This window comes from Vipera berus, assembly GCF_964194415.1.
Source record: "Vipera berus genome assembly, chromosome: 6".
Taxonomy (NCBI): Eukaryota; Metazoa; Chordata; class Lepidosauria; order Squamata; family Viperidae; genus Vipera; species Vipera berus.
Window position 1 is genome coordinate 20,427,638 of NC_138208.1, and position 19,181 is coordinate 20,446,818.

A 19,181-nucleotide genomic window follows, 5' to 3' on the forward strand; every position below is an offset into this window, starting at 1 on the left:
ATCCCAGTAGGTTACAATATCAAAGCAGCCATGGAAATAAACAATAATGGCTACCATATATATTATATAGCAAAGTAAATACAAACATTTAGAGCAGTGTTTTCAACTCTGCAACTTTAAGATGGATGGACTTCAACTCCCAACATTCCTAAGCCATTATGGTGGCTGGGAAACTCTGGGAGTTGAAGTCAACCTGTCTTGCCAAGGTTGAGAAACACTTATTTAAACCTTGCATCAACAGGGACTGCTTGGTTAAAGTACAAAAAGGAGGAAGTCAGAACCTAAATATTTATCTGTATTATTTTTAGGAGTATTTTTCTTTTTTAAACATTTAAAACAATATAGTGAATATTTTGAGATTAAGTTAAACAATTAACACTTGGGCTTTTTAATCATAAAAACAACTGTTTTACTTGGTAGCTTTTACTAATGTCATGTACAATTATATAACCTCAGTAATCATACGTTCATTCAGAGACAATATTTTTTATTTATTTTTTTATTTTAATCCCATTTATATCCCGCCCTTCTCCGAAGACTCAGGGCGGCTTACAATTTAAGCACAAACCAATGTGCTTAGCAATAGCCTTCATTCTATGTATATGCCTGCTTATTAGGGTTTTCACACACACACCCCAAGCGGCATTATTACAAAGTCAGCTTATTGCCCCCAACAGTCTGGGTCCTCTTTTTTTGAAAACACACCTGTTTTAAATAAAAGTATTATTAAAAAAACAAACACAAAGCAATATTAATGTACTTTTTAAGAGAGAAATGGCATCTATATCTATCATCTATCTTATCTATAATCTATCTCCTTGCATATTGTATTATGGCTAAATAAAGCTTTAACAAAAAAGCTGTGGAAAAATGAAGTTTGTGTTCATGCATGGTTATGGAGATCAGTCCCTTTTTCTCAGTCTACTCACCTTCACAGGATTGTTATAGAATAAAATAAGCCCTAGAGATGCTACCAACCTGCTTAGAACAAAAGGCAAACTATAAACAGAAAAATGAAATCAATACAGTAGAAGAGTGAATTCATTTGCTAATTGACATTAATATTTAAGCACAGTAATAAATATATCTTACTTCTGCTTGTGTTTAAAAAAGCTTATTTCCAATTGGATGCACAGTCTAATGTGAATATGTTTGCACAAGTAATTTCAATAGATTTATTTCCAAACAAGTACAGAAAATTGGAGTTGTAATTAGAAATCAGCCTCATTGATCAATGACATTTACACCTATATTACAAGTTAATAAATGGAGATTCAATACTAAGCACCATAATTTTGAAAAGAATTCCATTAAACCGTTAACGAACTCCTATGCAGAATAAACTAGTTGCCTCTAAGACTCATTAAAATTAACAGGACTATTTCATCACAACTTTCTTCAATCCTATTCATTTCTATGAAATTTAAACAAAACTGCCATTTTTTGGATCAATAATGATGGCTTCAGGGTTAAGAGGTTAGGATACGGATTTTACTCTGAGATAATAGTGGTTTTCTTTTTTACTATCAAATACTAATTAAATTTTCATGTTTTTGTTTGAAATGGCCATATTTTAATCTTGTACTGCCATCGAAGCATAAATTGTAGGCAGAAAAACACTGTATTATTCTCATCAATCATTGCAGTGAATATAGAAGATGGCCTTGAGGGATGGAAAGAAAATTCATTGCCAAGGCAACAATCATGTAGATTTGACCTGAACCCACGTCAAGAAGGTAATTTGTGAAAACACCTCAAATTCACAAGAAGATGAGGCAAGTTGAAACACATTCAGATTTGCAGAATTCCATTACTAGATGGCTCATCTAATAAAAAGAACTTTAGGTCTACACTGTGTCTGTTTTTTAGTCTAGTCTTCTTTATAGAGCTCAGTCATTTACCTTATGTAAAGCCACATGAACTGCTTATCAATGTACTTGCAGATCTGTCAGCCGAAAAAGACCAGACTAAGGAACCAAATACATATAGCTTAGAACTATTTTTATTACAACAGCTACATTAACAGAATATTCTAAGTCCAAATATCCTTTTCCCTCCCCCATTTTATCTTCATGTGAAATATACAGAGGTTTGTCTGGTAAGTTTTCTCAATTTAGTTTTCTGACCCGCGCTAGCAGCTCTTCCTTCTCTTCAAGGCCATTCCCCATGTCCTCTATTAGATCAGTATAAAAGTTCCTGGGCGAGCCCAACTTTAGGCAGAATAAGGCACTTTAGGCAGAAGACACTGTAGTGGGTATCCTAAAAAACGGTTGAAATGTTTGGGGAACAAGGCAATGCATACCTTCTGGCTTACTTGCTTCTTAATCCCGATAGCCTAGCATGGGATATTGGGCTAAGAAACTGCTTTCCATGATTCCTAAACAAAAATAAACATGTGGCATAGTTTATAATGCATCAAGAGGATTAGAGTTTTGATGAGATACAATGCCTTAAGTTTTTATTTGCAACAATGGTTGAAAATGATTAAGTAATCTAAATAATGCTTTTGGCATGGTTTTTTTTTCAATGTTTGGCTGCAATAGCTGTATAAATTGTAGAAATGCACCCTGCATATTCCTAGAAAATAATTTTAACATCTCAGATACGATGGGTAAACCCCTCCCTACTCCAGAAGAGAGTTCTTGCCCTATGTAAAATTGGGAATCCATTAACTGAGTAGAATTGAATTTAGATTTATTTAAGAGTCTAGATGTACAGCTTAACTTAGCAGAGCTTTAGAAAGAGGACAAATTGTTCCTCTAGCAGTATTCTGCTGAAAATCGGGACCTGGAATCCTACGCACAGATGTATCCTCTTTCATTGGTCAGGTAAGGAAAAGGGTTTCCAGCACAAAAAGGTTTCTGGCACCAGCCTGGATTACTGTTCGCCTCCTTCTCCATGATGCTGTTGGTTTTGCTGTCTCAAGCTAGCTAACTTTGCTGACCAGCAGCTGTTCTAGGGAAATCCTTTAATTATTGCCTTTTGACATTTCTTCTTGAGCTGCAAGGGAGTTAGCTTCCTTTTGGTGAAATATTTTTCATTAAGCCTCCTGAAATCTCCTCTTTTCTGTGGGATTCCCAAGCAATCTCTAGCAGAGGTGTTGCTCTGCCTCTCTTCCTGAAATAATTACAGCTGTGATTTGTGAAGAGACACTCAGCCAGGTGAGGAAGACAGATGGGAGAAGCCGAAGGATGGCTTGTTGCACAGAATGCAATGATCAGGATGGCAGCATCAAGCTCTTTGAACTACTTGGATTTCAGGAAAGCTCTTCATTACTACTACTAGGGTATTACTAAGGTATTGTAAACTGAATCTTGAAATCCTGCCAATGTAATTCTCCTGAACAACTTAAATCTAGTGCAATTAAGGTGGAGTTTGTATGTTTTTCCTGGACCCAAGAAATCTTTTCTGTAAGGGTCCATTTCCTATCTGAACAATCCTGGTGCCTCTTCTGGCTGGGTAAACTCTCCAACAGTGCAATACACATAGATTGGGGGTGAATTGTTATCAGCCTTTTCAACACAAACAGATAATTGTATGTCAATTGTAATCTTAAGACAGAGGAATATTTTAATGTCATGAAATCATATCTCCAAATTATTAAAAAAATTCAAGCATCTTGTTACAAGTTTTAATGTTCTAGATTTCTTTTTTTAATGTAATGCTAAATATTAAAAAGATTAAAGTTAGTGGCTGTTAAATGCTTCACATAAAGTATTACTATTCTTCTTTGACTAATATTTGATAATTTATTTTTGCCTATAATTTTATTCAACACAGCAGGTTTTATCATTGTTTTGTTTACATCAAAGCAACAGTTGCCTACATTATACTTGCTACGTTAAGCTTGGAAAACAAAACACTGGGATAGGGAGATAAGAATTAATTATTTATTACTATTCCCTGTTCCTATAAGTGTTTTTAGGATAATCAGTGGATATTCTTTTCATCAAAAATCTGGATTTTGATGGGTTTTTTTTCCTGTAATCTGTTCAATAGGGATCTCCAAGAAGCTATTCGTAGCCATCAGATATTTCCAGTCTTATTTTCACAGATAAAGCAAGAGAGCTGAGAAAGGATCTGCAGATCTTAAATCTTATAAAAGGAGGGTGAATGGAGGAAGCAAATTAAATATTCATTTGGATCCCATTTCACAAGGTTATTAGCAGGAGACATCTTCTTTTGAACCATTTTGTTTTTTATGGCCATAGTCCTGCAATTTGGATGTAGCTTTGCTAGTATCATGTGCTAGATTGCTCACTTGGTATATTCAACATATTTGATGAAAAGATATTTCTCCAAAATTTCTTTTCTTTCAGTCCATTCATAGTATTCCATATTCGGTAGATTAAAATGCAGCTGTCAAACAAAGGCTATAGGAATTTAGAAAAGGAAGCAGTTTATTGACAAGATGATGGAAAGAGAGGCACTGCAAAATTACAGGAAAAATTGTGTTAGCAGAGAGCTTGATCTTCAAAACAGCTCAAGTCTGTAAGATAAACTCTATTCCTCCAGACCTCATGCTGTGGACCTCTGTACTGTAGTGCAAAATTCCCAATAAAAATTGTGTCCTGCACTTTTTCTACAACTACAATGACAAACTTTAATACTATCAGGAAACAATAAATTTGACTGATTTGTAATTGTTGATCACTTATGTTCTTGAAACTGCTACAAGTAAAAGTACGTGTATTTTACTGTATGTCTAATTTACAACACTGGCTCCTTTTCCTAATGTTACTAACTAGAAATTAAAAAGAAAAACATCCTAATGCTTAAAAATAAGGAATTGCTTCTATGGATTTCTATTTGTCTCCACATATATTCATGCATTAACTATACAATTTGAGAAAATAATCTCTTTTTAAAAAAGACATTTTTGGCGTCACACTGGGGACATGCAGAGAAGACAAAATTTAAAAAGAAAACTTCAGTGCATCATTTTTCAGAATGAAGCAGTACTTAATGTTCTGCAATTATTACATTCGTAGTACAAGACAATCCCCTCCCCAATATATGTTTCTTCAGACTGTTTTGCTTGCATTTTTGTAGCTTTTCCAAGATCTTTGGATAGTAAAATATATGCTTGTCATATAGGAAATTGAATTGCAATGCTAGATGTTTTATAGTCTTCGTCGTAAAGCATAGCAAAAAAGAGGAGTCTGGATTTATTGTTCAATTTCAAGGCTATCCATCTTCAAGTCAGGTGGTTTAAAGCTGATCACTTCTTCATATGTTAGTTCTTTAAAAGAAGAGCAAGGGTAAGAGAGAAAATAATGTGAAATATTTTAATATGACATATTGGCAGTTGAAAAGTTGTAGGATGTGAAAACCATGAACAAAATCAACAAACTTGAAAAGATTATATGAGAAAGGCTTCGTTCTTGCAATAGTACAAACATTTTGTTTGGCTTAATTTACTTAACAGCCTCAGATTTATTATTTTCTAAACAGATTCTGCTAATTACCATACTGTCATGTAAGTTTATGAACACACAGTTGCTTTCACATAAAAGTATTTCAATGACTAGAAATACATGAAATCTGCAGGAAATATGTTGGAAGGCTGCAACTTGAAAGTTAGGGGAAGGATGCTAGATTGGTGTCTGGCCTCCCTTTCGTGTAATTGTCCATCCAAAAATGTCTTAATGATGGTGCATATGGGCCAAAAAACCTCCTTTTAAATAGCTAGAAAAACTTCCATTATTGAGAATTTAATTCTACATGAATGTGCTGATCTGGAATTAAGCTCTCCAAGCCCTGTTTGTCTGGACACACTATGATGCAGCTAGTAATGGAGGATGTATAATTAGTGACCTCTACCTTGCTTTTCAAGAACATTATTTGTTAGTCTGCTGATTATGAGGATTGTTGCAAAGGGGAGGCTGGCTTAATGTAAGGAAACTATCTGTGTACCATCCACTCTACTATATTAGGTGGTTTTCCACTGTATTAGTCATTAGTCAGGGTAACTCTGGAATAGCACTGAATTACTGTAGACTGTAATTTGGGATTAAATATACATATATATGGAAGGGACGTGGTGGCTCAGAGGGTTAGGACGCTGAGCTTGTCGATCAGAAGGTCGGCAGTTTGGCGGGTCAAATCCCAAGTGCCGCGTAACAGACTGAGCGCCTGTTACTCGTCCCAGCTTCTGCCAACCTAGCAGTTCAAAAGCACGTAAAAATGCAAGTAGAAAAATAGGGACCACTATGGTGGGAAGGTAACAGCGTTCCGTGCGCCTTTGGCGTCTAGTCATGCCGGCCACATGACCACGGAGACGTCCTTGGACAAACGCTAGTCGGAAACGACTAGCACGCATGTGCGGGGGAACCTTTACCTTTATACACACACATACACACACAAATATCCTGACAACCACAGACCTGATACAACTGCACATGTTCGGTAGGACATATACTGGATCCCACTGCTAGAAGTTCAAATATCAATAAAACAAATGACCTTAGGGAGATATCACTGTTTCTTTGTCTAAGGCTTTAGTCCAAATAAGTAAAATGGAATCATAGAGGATTAAAAATAGCAATAGCTTCTTACTTTTTAAAAGTTTGGCTTCTTGTAAGTTTATAAAAGAAATACCCCCTAGAAAATTCTTGAAAGAAAAGTTCCATTGTGAGATTTCATGGGCACTCAAGTTTTCAGCATTCGGAAGCATGAAAGCATGTGTGTTTAATAATGCACTCAGTAAATGTGCTTAAGATTAATGAAAAAACTGAACAGCCTAGTATCTGTTTGACACCCATATCCACCAATTCTTAAAACAAGAATTTCTCACACAGTTCTAGCATTTTCCTGCATTTTTAAAGGAAGGAAAACATTACTGGAAAGTATTTTCTGAAGCTTGATAAAGACATACCAGAGGTTATGAAACTAAGTAATGTCCTTAATCTATTTATATGCTCTTGAAACAGTTTTGATGAAAATTCAGTGGGAAATTACTATAGACATAGTGTGCATTAGTAGTTCCCAGCACTAAACGATGACTAAATGGCACCTGCTGGTATGGCTCCTTTATCTCTGAAAGTTATCTCAATAAAAGTTATCTCGACAGCAAATCAAGAGAATGTAGGAGTTAAAGCTATTATACCATATCTTGGCAGTGAGCATCCACATGAATACTAGATGGCACCAAGGACATACAGAGAATTACCAGATACTAGATATTCAAGGCCAGGGGTAGGCAACCTCGGCTCTTTTATGACTCATGGACTTCAACTTCCAGAATTCCTGAGCCAGCTGGCTCAGGAATTCTGGAAGTTGAAGTCCATGAGTCATAAAAGAGCCGAGGTTGCCTACCTGTTCTAGGCTATCATCAAGTTCTTGTCTTGAGTTTTGCAGCCAATATATAGTCCTAGCTGAAACAGTATTTGCAACCTGGCACTGAAGGTTTCTTTTAACTCAAATACGTTAACATCCAAATTATATCTTAAAATAAATATATATGAAAGGCAATCTAGTAAAGTTGTTAATCTGTTGACCTGGAACTCAGAAGACTCAAGTTCTAGCCCACCCTCACTCATGGAAGCTCATTTGGTGATTTTGAGCTAGTTAGTCCAACCTACTGAAATCTTATTATGGGAAAAAAAACAGAAGGATGAATACTATGTATATTTCCTTGAGCTTCTGCAAAAAAATCTAATTAAGCTATCCATAAAAAGCGTGTGATAGAAATGTGTGTCTAAAAAATGGGGATTCTGGGACAATTTAATCCTTGGCTCATATTTGACTCTTGAACTCTGTTACTTAGGCTCTGACTAAGTCTGCACTCACTTTCTGTAAATTTATCTTTGCGATACTTAGTAAGGGTTGTGTTTTAAGCATTCATAACATTTTACGCCCCAAAGAAAATACTTTCTTACCTTTCCATTCATCTATAACCCTTTCTTTATTTTCTATTGATTCATCATACATCTCTGCTTCTGGTTCATCCTCCGGATCATGATATTGGGCAAAATAAGAATGTGCAAGTGCTTCCGAGGCTGTTATTCTTTTGTCACTGTCCAGGATCAGCATCTTCTCAAGAAGATCCACAGCTATGGGGAAAAGTACAAAAAGAATTAGATAGTTGGAAAAAATTACAGTTATCTTTATTGGGAAGAATTGCAGCTGTGAAAATGAATGTTTTGCCAAAATTTTTATTTTTATTTCAAATGATACCTATACTTAAAAAGGATTTAAATTTGGAGGAATGGCAAAAAGGAATTAATAAATTTGTTTGGGCAGGGAAAAAGCCACGAGTCAAATTTAAGATTATGCAACATACGCGTGAAAGAGGTGGTCTTAAAATGCCTAATTTTAAATTATATTATGAAGCTGCTGCTTTGTCAGCGATAAGTGATTGGTTTAATTTAACACAAGCGAGATTATTAAATCTTGAGGGCCATGATTTGTTATTTGGATGGCATGCATATTTATTGTATGATAAGGTGGACAATGTGTTCAAGATACATATTTTAAGGTATGCTCTGTTGCGCGTTTGGAAAAAGTACAGACACAAGTTAAATTATGAGATACCTATCTGGGCAATACCGAAACACGCAATAGAAAATATAAATGTTGGGTTTAAACATGATGTGATTACATATAAGGAAATTTTGTGCTTTGAGAGGAATGTATGGCAATTAAAGCCATATAATATTTTAAAAGAAGAAAAGATTGTACAAACCTGGTTTCAGTATGGGCAATTACAGGCTAGGTGGAAGGAAGACCAGAAAATTGGTTTCTCAATGATTGATGAAAATTTGGTAAAGCAAATTAGAGATCAAGGTCAAGCACATATTAAAAGGATATATCTTGCATTGATAGAAATTGATTCAGAGACGGAACTTGTTAAAGATTGTATGATAAAGTGGGCTCAGAATTTTCAAGAAGTTATTACAATGGATACTTGGGAAAAGATCTGGGTGAGAAATGTAAAATTTACACAGGCCCAAAATTTAAGAGAGAACTTTTATAAAATGTTTTATAGGTGGCATTTAGATTCTAAAAAACTAGCAAGCATGTATCTGAACTGCCAGCCCAAATGTTGGAGGTGTGGCTGTGAGGATGCAACGTACTTTCATATATGGTGGACTTGTAAAAGGGTTAAAGCATTTTGGATTAAAATTTGGTGGAATATGCAAAAAATATTCAAGAAAAGGATAAAGTTTTGTCCGCAATTGTTTTTATTGGGCATTATCACAGATACTACCGTTGTGGACACTAAGCTTATGTTGAATTTAGTTACGGCAACGAGACTTTTAGTAGCGCAATATTGGAAGAAGGAAGAACTGCCGACTATAGAAGAATGGACTTTAAAAGTTTCCAATTTGGCGGAAATGGCAAAGATTTCAGCGTACTTGAAAGACCAGTCGCAACAGAGATATATTGTGGAGTGGAGAAGATGGATTGATTACATCCAGAATAAATATGGGACTAAAAAGTTTCACCTAGCATTTGAATAAGTATTGGATTTATGTGATATATAAGCTACTTGTAGTTATTTTAATAAGAGTTAAAGTGCGATAGAATTTAATATTTTATTGTTGTTTGCATATGGTAGATTATGATTGTTTGTATTTTTATACCCTGTATTTAGCTCTGGGAAGTCGGGGAGGGGGGAGGGGGAGGGGAGGGAAGAGTTGGGGAGGTTTGGGGAGAGGGGAGGGGGTTGGGAGGGGTTTTGTCTTTTAAAAAATGTACTGTAAAACTTTTCAATAAAAAAAAAGAAGATCCACAGCTAGATATCGGAAATTGAAGTAATATAAAGCAGCTGATCAATTTTATATTAACTAATAAGAAAGTCTAGATTTTTTTCCAATTCCACTGCCAAAGTTTCCAGCCTAATCTCAGGCAGCAATACTTGAGATATAAATTATAAATTAACAATTTATTTTCAGTAGAAGAGAATATATGTAGCTCAGGGATGAATCCTTGCATCCTTGGCACTCTGCCTGCTGTTTGCTTGCTCTGTTTCTTTGCTTGCAGATATTTCATTAACTACATAACCCAGTGTTTATTTTGTGAATGGACAAGACCCTTGCAAGAGTACCTGGTTTTTGAGTACATCGACAATATGCTCTCAAAATTCCAAAAGTTCCTACACTTCAAAATGTTTGGGAACCTTGACATAAAGGAATCATTAATTATTTACAAAATAATAGTTTGTAAATTATTACCATAAATTTTATTCCTATGCCTTCTTATCTATTTATCTATTATTTATTTTTTCTCAAAGATATCCAAGGCATCATATTCCACTTCACAGAAATCAACGTAATTAAAATGATATAGTGCTTTGGGTTTATAAATAAAATAGCACCGAAGGACCAATTCATTTGGAGTTTGTCTGTACCCAATGCAATTTTTATAACCAGTCTCAGTATTAAATGGAAGATATCTGAAGATTAAGTATTTACCTAATGGGTTTGCTCCACGAAATACTACTTTCAGATCCTGTTGAGGCATGTATGGTAGAGATTCTATGTATTTTCTAGCCTGAAAACACGAAATTGCATAAACGTGCATAAATTAGTCGTTTGAGAGTAAAAGGTTCATCCTTAAAAATATGACTTGTGACAGCACTCATTTATAATCAAATGTCCCCAAAGATTTATAAAGTTTACAAATTATATAGTAGAATGAGAAGCAGAAGATGAAAGTATTTTTCATCATTCTTTTCATTTATCTTGCTGCTCAATGTAGATTTTAATTAGATAGAATAAAATTCCTGAGCTTACTAACCTCCTTAATTATATACACATCTGTAAAACAAAAGCAAAGACAGATATGATTACAGAAAAGATGCCATAATTTACTACTCCAATAAGATCCAGACAAGTTGTACACTGTCACTATCATCTAATAGGGACCACCACTACCGTGTTTCCCTGAAAGTATGACCCAGTCTTATATTATTTTTGCCTCCAAAAGAAGCATTAGCTTTTATTTTGGGGGGATGTCTTATATTTTTCGTGACGCCTGCCTTGCCTCATGGCGGTAGCAGCAACAGCCCCATCTAGCAGGAGCCCATGGGGTTGCCGGCCCACTTCTTCTGCGGCTGCTTGTGTTAGGAGGCCGCCACTGCTATCACGTAGGAGACCGCACAGCACAATGTGCCACTGCTATCACAACGAGGCAAGGCAGGTAGGGGAGGGGGTGGAGCTGCCCCACATGCCCTGCACCCACTTACTTCAGCCCCCCCCCCAGCCAGGCCATTCCTTGCTCGGTGCCACTGCCATCACAACAAGGCGAGGCAGGTGGGGGATGGGGTGGAGCTGTCCCACATGCTCTGCACGACCTTTTTTGCTCCTCTCCCGGACTGCCATGCTACAGAGGATGGGTGGATTATGCCTGGTCCCCCTCCACCGTTTTGGAGCCAGAAGGGGAGTGACGGTGAAAGGCTCTGTTCCACGGTGCACAACTGGAGGAGCTCTTTGCGCTTTGCCCCATAGATCACCTGCCCCGCGGCAGCTGCTTCCTCCTTCTCCTCCACCAACTTTCCTGTGCACCGTGACCGGGTGGCGCAAACCTTCCCTGCCACCTTAGAAGGTCTGACTGAACTTTTTTTAGTCCCACAAATTTTCCTGCAGCAGGAGAGAAACGCGACAGAACTGGAAAGCAGGTTAGTGAAGAAAGGCTTTTGGGAACAGAGAGGAGCTGGGCGGTGGTGCGCCAAACTGTATAGAAGCACTAGGAGGAGAAGCTGCAGAAAACAGGGCTGCCATTGCCAGAACGGAGAAGGGAGAACGCAGGGCGATGCAGGGGAGGAAGCAAGTGTTCTTGTCTGCTCTGCATCGCTGTGTGGACCCGCTCCCCTCCCCATTCTCCATTCTCTCCAGTGGTGGCAATGGAGGGCTGGCAGAGGGAGGCTTGCGCCACCTGGTCATGGCGCAAGCCACGGGAGAGTTGGTGAAGGAGGAGGCAGGTGATCTGTGGGATGAAGCGCGAAGAAAGCCCCTCCAACGGCACACAGCGGCAGCAGTCCCTTCTGGTGTCAGTGTCCCCTATCTCCAAAATGGCGGAGGGGGACTGGGTCTACCGTGCCCATCCTCTGTAGATGGCAGTCTGGCTTGGGAGGGGAGTGAAAAGGAAGGTCGCCAAGCAAGGAATGGCCTGGCTGGGGGACCCTAAAGTAAGCAGGTGCAGGGCATGTGGGCAGCTAGCCCCTCCCCCACCTGCCTTGCCTTATTGTGGCAGCAGCTGTGTGACTCCTGCCCCACTGCGGTAGTGAGGTGGGACAGAGTGGGCAGGGTCCTAACTAGGGCTTATTTTGGGGGTAGGGCCCACCCCCCAAAATCAGGGTAGTTCTTATTTTCGGTATAAAGGTCAAAGGAGACTTTGCAGGACTAGAAAGACCAAAAGCCATTCTCTCTTGCGTGCAAAAAACTATATAATTTTTTGGGCATGTGTTAGGATATGTTTGGCAGAATTCTGATGGAAAGAGATGTGATAATAAGCAAAGCACAAGAAGTTCAGTGTAGCCTAATATTAGGCAAGAGGTCTGCTCTTCAGCAGTTATCTTCTAGCAAGTTAGAAGTCAATATAGGCCAATAATACAAGCAAATAGATTAGATTTCTATTGAAGTGAAACAATGGATATAAATAGTGAGACGCTTTGGTCTGCCAAGAGACATTATTTCCAACCTTGAAATCACCATATTTTGCTACAAATTACAGTACATTAAAGGGAAATGACCACAAGAAATATATCAACTAACCTTTGCCAACATTTTTCTTTAAATAAAAGTTTAATTTATATATTTCAAGTAAATAGAGATTCATATAATAAAAAACAAGACCCATATAATGTGATGAACATTTCAAAAAAAGAATATGTAGACTTCCTGGGGAAATTATATTTTCCTGAAGGATGGCACTGTCCTAAGGGTGCTTCTCTATAAATATTTTCTTCGGCAATTGGTTAATTGTGTTAACTAGGAATCAAATGTTTTTATTGGTTGTTTGATACCCAGAAACCCACAATGGGGTCATGTTAAAAACACAAATTCTTTGGAGCTTGGATTTTTGGGGAAAAAATAAGATCACTCATATTTGAAAATTAACTTGATAAAAACATGCAACTGAAGAAAAAAACATTACCAGGAAATCAGTGTCAGTCATGTAACACATTAAATGAAGAATTAATTATGATGCTATGAACAAATCATACTTACATGCTCTGATGATATTTTCTTGAGAAGTTCAGAACTAGGTGTACCAACTACTTCCATTATTCGTTTCAGCTGGTCAATATCTGTAATGGTTTAAGAAAACTACAAGAAAGATAGGAAAGATAGCAAAGGAGTTTTATGCACATATACTGTAAACTGCCAAATGCACATATAGTTCTTTTGTTCTGTTATCTGAAACAGAAATGAGAATGAGAAAAATGATATACAGAGATGGACACTTCTATCAACAAATTGGCCTGGATCATAAATAAAAAGTTTTTAAAACCATGGTTGCTGATCAAGGCACAGATGGTTCCTACATATGATAAAGCTACAATGGTAATTCACATATTATATTAACCAACAAAAACAAGCCAATTATAGTTTAGATTAGGTGTGAATAAAATTATATTGGGCAAAGACAAGGCCCAATTGATATATAGGAAATTATAATAACACCCACTGAGATGACACTAAAGAGCCCTTAGAAATCCAGTTAAAGGGGTAAGCAGAAACATCAAATTCCTAAGTCACCAGAAGGCATTTCACCATTACTCATCATCTTAAGTTGGGCAGTTTTCAATCAGGTTATTATTTGCTTGAAAGAGCTTAAAACAGGGGTGTCAAACTGCTGGCCCACAGGCTGGTTGCGCCCACCCCAGCTCTGGCAATGCAAAAAAAAAGTTGCGATACGTTGCAACATGGCGAGCTTGACACCTGTGGCTTAAAACATAATTGAACACTATTATTCTTCACACAGAACAATTATATCTCTTTATTTTCTAAAATGAGATGGTATAATGGCACAAACCAAGAGAATACCTTATGTTGGCCATTGAAAGGAACCATGTTTTCCAATGTTATATAAAGATCCTATTTTCCCTTCATAGTGAATGAAAATATTTTCTATTCAGGCTTTTGCATCAGCATTATCTTGTATCACCAGTCTACAAAATCCCTGCAACCTAGAAATTGGGGTGGGAAGTGTAAAAATCACCAGGTCTTGTTATTTAAAAACTATTACATCATATCACAAACTGTTATGCCCAGTTCCTTAAATTGCTTCAAGGGCAGCTTCCTATAAAAGCTACTACCGTTAGCAGCTGGCTTTCATGCTTACCAAACAAATTATGAATTTCTCAGCAGCTTTGGCCTTCAACATCAACTCACAAACTACTGGCTGTTGTAAGCTGCGCTTGTTTGCTGGTCATTAGTTAAATGAGACATACAAGAACAAAATTTAGTCGGCTTACTGCAGCTTGAGGACACATTATGTTCTGAGCCTTTAATGGCTATTACCAGCTGTGAAAAACAGTCACTTTAGCTATTTGCTACATGTCTGCTATAGCAATTTTGCTTAATGACTAATATTGTCTTAAAAGCTTTCAGTACAAAGCAAGATCTGCAGCCTGCTACCACGGGTGTGCATGAGTGGGTTGGGTGGGGAGTGGGTTGGGTTGGGGTTGTAGGAAGGATACAGTCATTTCCTGGAAAAAGAGCCTTCCCCTTCAGCAGCTCTGCCATGATGCATCCAACTGACCAAATATCAACTGCCAAGACATAAATGCACAAATCAAGAGACTCTGTACAATCCAAGAGCTTACTATAGATATATCATAGTACAAATCAATAAGAAAGGACATTTACTTTACCTGTCTGATTATAATGCATCCAGTTTAACATGATTTCTGGGGCTCTGTACCACCGGGTTGCCACATAGCCTGTCATTTCATCGTCAGTTTGCCGGGCTAAGCCAAAGTCTAAAATCTACAGAATAATGAATAAAGTTTCCTGTTATTTTAGTTATATTAAATTTCCCACCGCTCTTTACTCTGATTATCATAACTCGTGAAAAACTGCATTGGCAAGTGAACCAAGCTAGAAGGCCAGTGTGGTACAGTGATTAGGTACTGGATTAGAAACCAGGAGGCTGTGAGTTCCAGTCCTCCCTTAGGTATGAAGGCCAGTTGGGTGACTCTCGTCCAGTCACTCTTCCTCAGCCCAACCCAGAAAATTCATAGGCTTGTTGCTGTTGGGGAAACTGGTAGTCGCTTTTGTACACTCCTTGAATTGTACAGAGAGAGGATATAATTATAATCATCATCATCTGGTGATTCAAATCCAGACAAATTAAAAAACAAACAAGCATTAGCTGTCCAACTAGTTAACAAAGCTCTTCTGCCTTTAAATTACATGACAGGTTATACTGCAATCTCCTGGCCTGCACAGTACTTTGAAATAGAGCACAACAAACTAAGGGGAGGTTTGAAGCAAAATAACATGTAATTCTGTTGAACCATAATGCAATGGGTTGGCTCAGCTAATTATGATTATTTCCTCACTACCTCTTCTTAAAGCCAGCGCAGACCCAAATATAAAGTTGGTAGCGGAGGACAATATTTTTGAGATTGTTTTCAGTGGAATGGTACTATTATCTTAAATATCAGCCAAAACACCAGTATATTCACTGTATACTTAAAATCATAGAGAGGCTGGATTTTTAAGATGGTACCTTGATGCTAAAATCTAAATACTTGGCTAATTTATATCCCTGAAAAAAAACACCTTGATGTCCACCAAGGCCAGACTGCATGGCTTAGCAATGGAGGAACCTGTGGCTCTTTGATATTGTTAAACTCATGTAGGTTTAGTTCAGCATTCCAACAGGTAGGGATCCCATCCACATAAAGACCCCAACATAATTGTTTGTAAGTCAACTGAATGGATCTGATGTCATGTTGTTATACTGACTTGAGGCATTGTTGACACAGTGCCCATTAATCACATAGGAAAGGGGTTCCGATTTCTAGGGATAGGAAAGTAACATAAATTGGGTATTGTCATGGGATGGGAGGGTTATGTTCTACTGCAAAAAAACATGTTGAGTTTGGGTGGAAGGGATAACTGCAATATAAAGATATATGGATTTTATTCCAAACAATCAAATTAGGGATTAACAGAATATCTAATCATGCAAATATTGGCATGAAACTTTATACTGGGTCAGCATACTTTCAATACCACATTCAAATATATAATTTACTTTTATAGGACAGGACAATAACTTTTAAATGAAATATAACCCAAGGATAAAACAGACTATCCTTTCTTTTGTAATCTGTGACTGCTACAAAGCTCTGTAGCAATGATGAACAAATGACAGCTAAGACCAGCCAGCATGATGACTGGGAATTCTGGGAGTTAAAGCTCACCCATCTTAAAGTTGACAAGGTTGAGAAACACTGTACTAAGATGTAATTGTTGTTAACTGTTCTAGTGATGCCAGGGGTTTTTCCCTCCCTCTTTCACCAAATCCATAATAAAGCTATTTGAAGTTAATTGGCTTTTCATATATTCTCCTTCACTTAATTATCAGGATCATTTTCTACTTAATTATCAGATCAGGTCAGAGGATTTTTTTTATAAGTGCTACTAAGTAGGAGTGGGGTTAATTTATTGTAACATTTTCTGGAGTAGAGATTCCATTCTGGGTCAAATGCAAATGGCATTTGTTGTTGTCTTTTGCCAAGTTTTCACATTCCATGAAACACTATGCAAGTGATGAATAATTTTAAACTGATTATTTAATTGTATAATTACTTATATTCTTATCAATGCCTATCTTTATCTTTAGAGAAAACATTATTGTGCATTACTACCTAAATTGGGGTACAAACATTATTAAGTGACATGTCCTAAAACAGAATTTTGTATCTTGGTATAAAAATTCAGAAAAAAAATTAGTAGTAATTTTGTCATCTGTTCAGGAGATTCCTAATTTTTTGCTAATATATAGCAGTTTAATTTTCCTTTCCAAAGGTTAGGCTTTAATTCAAGCAATGTAGATACTGTATATATCAATTCTTTCATTTATACCTGCATGGCCTGATGTGCAGCTATGCACAATTACTTTAGATGCAATTACTGTTATGAATGAAGAATCAAAACTTCCAGAGCAGCCTATTTAATAATCAAGATGCTTCCTATCACTTTAAAATTAGATAATTCTATGAATATCACGCTTTCTGTAAATATCATTTAGCTTAGGGAATAATAGACAATGAATTGAAAGACACTTTATTTTTTCCTCTTACATCAGTATGAAGCAGAAAAACAATAGCAACCACACTATACTGTGTACGAACACAGGCGCGCGCGCACACACGCACACACACACACACACACACGGTATATGAATTCAACCCTTGTTCCCTCCCTATCTCTTTACCATAATTTAAAATGTTATTGTTACCATACATAAGTGTGTATATTTGTATAGTTTTATTGCTTTTAATCTTGTAAGCTGCCCAAAGTTGTCTTGTAGTGAGATTGGTGGCAAATTCTGATCGAATGATAGAAAGACAGACAGTCTAAACAATACTGCAATAATCAAAATAGCATGAATCCTACCCTTAATTCACAGTCTTCATTTACAGCTAAGTTACTGGGTTTCAGGTCCTGAATCAGAATGAGAAGACTATTAAAACAAGGCTAAATTTAAGATTTATTTATTTATTCAGTTGATATACTGCCCTATTCCCAAAGGACTCAGGGCGGTTTACAGGGCAGAATTTAAAAACAATACAATATAAAATTAAAATAAAATAAAATTAAGTATAGCCCCAAAAAGTCAAAATCACAATTTAAAATCATTAAAACCCCTCAGTCCGGGCCAGATAGCACAAAGAGCCAGGTTTTTAGGTTGTGTGGTTGCTATGTGTAAGATGATGAAACTAGTCAGTGGAGATGTACACAAAGCATCTTCTCAGTGATTGAAACTTACCCGGTGAATGATTCCAGCAGAATGAATATACTGCAACATGAACAAAAAACAGGTAAGGTCAAAATCAAAAATCAGATACAGTTGAATGAACATGATTATCAGAAACCATTTGCTTTGACTCGTATTTTTTTTATAAAGTAAAGATTTAGTTAGGCTGCATTTATTTCCATACTACAAACTCATAGTAATGAATCAAACAAGGACTGTGGTTACATTTTAAATGGTGTTTTAAAGTGCAAATTCCATTACTCTTTGCAATCCAATCTAGGGGCCTAGAGAATAAAGATTGCCAGTTAGAAAACTATCTCTTCTTGGAAATCAGAGAAAGAAACGTTTTCCACAACAGTTCTTCATTTCTTGGCTGATAGACTTATTTTAATTCCTATTCCAAAGTGCATGGAACTTCAAAGTCACAAAAACTCTCTCTATAAAGCTGCATATTCTGTGTCTTGTAAAAAAAATACTCATCAGCAAGAATACCATGGGAATGGATATTGTTTATGTAGGTATTTGTGGGCATAGATATAGAGCAGGGGTGTCAAACTCAATTTCATTGAGGGCCGCATCAGCATTGTGGTTGCCCTCAGGGGGCTGGGTGGGTATGGCCTGGGTGGGCGTGGCCTACTGGGTGGGCGTGGCTAGAGTGCATATGGCCTACTGGGTGGGCGTGGCCAGCTCTACATCGTTCGCATCAAGGGTGCCTATGGGGGCCTGGGCAGGAGTGGGACAGATCTCTGGCAGAAGGAGGGTCTCTGGGCCAGGGCCAAGGCAGTGGGGGCCGTTCCCTCACTGTTTCCAGGATGGCTTCGTGGGCCGCATGAAACCACTTCGCGGGCCGGATCTGGCCCCCGGGCCTTGTGTTTGACATGTCTGATATAGAGGATATATATGGATTTTCCAGTCATTTCAGAACAGCAAAAGCATATTTGGTTCTCAGTTTGTTGGGGTCCTGCAAAAGCACAAATATCTTTGCTCAGATATTAGAAATTGGTCTTCCTGCTTACTGCAGAGGGGCTGCATTAGGTTATACTTTGGGTTCTTTTCAAATACTCAGTTCTATGATTCTTAGTTCTACTGGATAGCTATAGCTAACCTCCAAATATCAGATTCAGAAAGATTTGATGTCTAAATTGTCTAAACATCAGAGTATTAATAATCTTTAGTCAATACTGTGCAGCATAAATGCCATTCTACCAAAATAATATAATGAGGTATGTTTTACAACA

At 37.3% G+C, this 19,181-nt stretch overlaps 1 protein-coding gene across 1 annotated transcript in view; it reads right to left on the bottom strand.

The window, feature by feature from the left end:
• Positions 1–3,670: 3,670 nt before the first annotated feature.
• MAPK11 (mitogen-activated protein kinase 11) overlaps positions 3,671–19,181 on the bottom strand; it is a 49,108-nt gene continuing 33,597 nt past the window's right edge. The window contains exons 5-12 of the mRNA XM_081330161.1: positions 17,956–17,985; positions 17,583–17,630; positions 14,825–14,939; positions 14,651–14,722; positions 13,176–13,255; positions 10,419–10,497; positions 7,881–8,054; positions 3,671–5,242 (exon numbers count right to left, since the gene is read on the bottom strand). Of these exons, the coding sequence (XP_081186287.1) occupies positions 5,169–5,242; positions 7,881–8,054; positions 10,419–10,497; positions 13,176–13,255; positions 14,651–14,722; positions 14,825–14,939; positions 17,583–17,630; positions 17,956–17,985 (672 nt within the window). The 3' untranslated portion in view covers positions 3,671–5,168. The remainder of the gene's footprint in view (positions 5,243–7,880; positions 8,055–10,418; positions 10,498–13,175; positions 13,256–14,650; positions 14,723–14,824; positions 14,940–17,582; positions 17,631–17,955; positions 17,986–19,181) is intronic.